General features: G+C 41.1%; 1 protein-coding gene across 1 annotated transcript; it reads left to right on the top strand.

Annotated features, from left to right (window-relative positions):
* The first annotated feature begins 949 nt into the window (after positions 1-949).
* Positions 950-1,849, top strand: LOC136320075 (F-actin-capping protein subunit alpha-3). Its single transcript, XM_066253224.1, has one exon. It carries the CDS (start codon positions 950-952, stop codon positions 1,847-1,849), a length of 900 nt encoding a protein of 299 aa, XP_066109321.1.
* Positions 1,850-2,469: the final 620 nt, after the last annotated feature.

Raw genomic sequence — 2,469 nt, forward strand, 5'->3', positions numbered from 1 at the left:
GTAGAACAAAGGGCTGGCGCGCTCTCCTTCAGAATTCTGTTGGAGTAGCCGCCACGTGGCCAAGCTATACAATAAAGCTTTGATGTGTAATCCGCGGACCTTGTTCGTGTCTTCCATGTTTTGGGTCCCTCCGAATTAGGCTTAACAATAGGTGCTTAGAATATGTTGTTGCGCAGATGAACATTAAAAAAGAGTAAGGAATGTAAATTTGTGATGTCCCCATTGGGCAGCTGCCCAGGCACCCACCATAGAGAGAACTGTGATTACAAGAGACATTTTAACAACCAGTTTGCCAAACTCAACAAAAAATTAGGTACATTGTAATTGGTTCTGCTGAACTGGTACGAATCTGCTGCATTCCCCCACTGAGAGTTTCTAAATGCTGCATCTCCAGCTGTCTGGCATTTATTTTCATGAACTGCCATCAAATCTCATTTTAACTTTGCTATCTTGTTTATAGCCCTCAAACCTTTTGGCAAGCTGTGCTTCTACTAGGTTTAAGACAGCTATTCTGATAGCCTGCGTATCAGTCAATGCCAAAGTGGTCCCAGAAGGTGTAAAGTGCTGCAGATCACTCTCTAGCAACAGTGGGCTGCTTCTCTAGACCCCTGACAATATATATAAGGTACACAGAGACACACCACTTTTGTAGAAAGCTGCTCGGATGCTAAGTTCTTAATATCTTCAAAATATTAAGTAAGTGACTGGTTGCCAGGTGACTGTCATTTTTTTTTTTTGGTCTGAGCACCCACTGTGATATCATCAAAAGTTCCCCATTTTGTTCTTTATGAGTTCATCAGGGGACTCAGAGCTTGCCAGACCACCTGTTTACATGGTTAGACTTCAGCTTGAATGTTGAACACCTTGATGGGAAAGGTGATACATGGGATGTCTTCTCATCCTTTGAACACTCTTTATTTCAGAAGCTTTGCTTCTGCTGCAACCAAACATGTCACTTACTATTCTGAGTAAGAAAGAGAAGGAAAGAGCAATCCGCAGACTGTTGATACAAGCTCCTCCAGGGGAATTTGTAAATGTCTTTGATGATCTCTGTCTGCTTATCCATGATGAAAAGCTCATGCAGCATCAAGGTGAGTGTGCAGGCCATCAACACTGCCAAAAATATTATGTACCACTCTGCATCGATGGAAATCCAGTCCTCTTGTCTCACCACAATGTAGTGGGTGACTTCCGATTTTTTGACTATCACAGCAAACTTTCTTTCAAATTTGACCTGCTTCAAAACCAGTTAAAAGATATCCAAAGTCATGGTGTCATTCGGAATGAAACAGAATACCTGAGAAATGTGGTTTTCTGTGCCTTAAAAATCTATGTGAATGATCACTATCCAACAGGAAACTGCAATGTGCTGAGAAAAACTGTGAAAAATAAGGATTTCTTGATAGCTTGCATTGAAGGTCACTGCTATGAAACAGGAAATTGCTGGAATGGCCTTTGGAAATCTAAATGGATTTTCCAAGTAAATCCATTTCTAACCCAAGTAACAGGAAGAATTTTTGTGCAGGCTCACTACTTCAAGAGTGTCAACCTTCATATTGAAATCTCCAAGGACTTGAAAGAAAGCTTGGATATAGTTAACCAAGCTCAACTGGCTCTAAGTTTTGCAAGGCTTGTGGAAGAGCAAGAAAATAAATTTCAAGCTGCAGTCTGTGAAGAATTACAGGAGTTATCAGATGAAGCCCTGAGAAAAATTCTCCGAAGAGATCTCCCAGTGACCCGCACTTTTATTGACTGGCAGAGGATACTCTCTGACCTGAATCTGGTGATGTATCCTAAATTAGGATATGTCATTTATTCAAGAAGTGTGTTATGCAACTGGATAATATAAATGATTGCTCCTGGTAATTGTCTTTTCTTTCTTTCTTTATTTTTTTTTGTGACAGAGACAGAGAGAGACAGAGAGAGGGACAGATAGAAACAGATAGACAGGAAGGGAGAGAGATGAAAAGCATCATTTCTTTTTTGCTGCACCTTAGTTGTTCATTGACTGCTTTCTCATATGTGTGTTGACCGGGGGGGCTACAGCAGAGCGAGTGACCCCTTGCTCAAGCTAACAACCTTGGGCTCAAGCTGGTGAGCCTTGCTCAAACCAGATGAGCCTGTGCTCAAGGTGGTAACCTCAGGGTTTTGAACCTGGGTCCTCTGCATCCCAGTCCAATGCTCTATCCACTGTGCCACCACCTGGTCAAGTGCTCCTGGTAATTGTCTTGACCTGATTTACAGGGGTGGTTGTTTTCCTAAATTTGAGAAGACACTAGAGATACCTGTAACTTGGCAAATCCAAGTTTAAATTAGGGAAAAATGTAACAAGTAAGTTTATTCAGGAAATATTTACCAATAAGGCAAAAAAAGGGTTATATAAATGCTTTTCATTGGAGTGATCATCATAAAGCCAGAGACATTTATTAGAACCTAAAGTAGCTTTAAAGAAGGTGGCACCCAGAAGTA

The sequence above is a fragment of the Saccopteryx bilineata genome, chromosome 1, assembly GCF_036850765.1.
Source record: "Saccopteryx bilineata isolate mSacBil1 chromosome 1, mSacBil1_pri_phased_curated, whole genome shotgun sequence".
In the NCBI taxonomy this organism is placed as follows: Eukaryota; Metazoa; Chordata; class Mammalia; order Chiroptera; family Emballonuridae; genus Saccopteryx; species Saccopteryx bilineata.

Bases quoted from the DNA above. Each gene is read 5' to 3' on its own strand.
- LOC136320075 (XM_066253224.1), top strand. From the start codon at position 950: ATGTCACTTACTATTCTGAGTAAGAAAGAGAAGGAAAGAGCAATCCGC.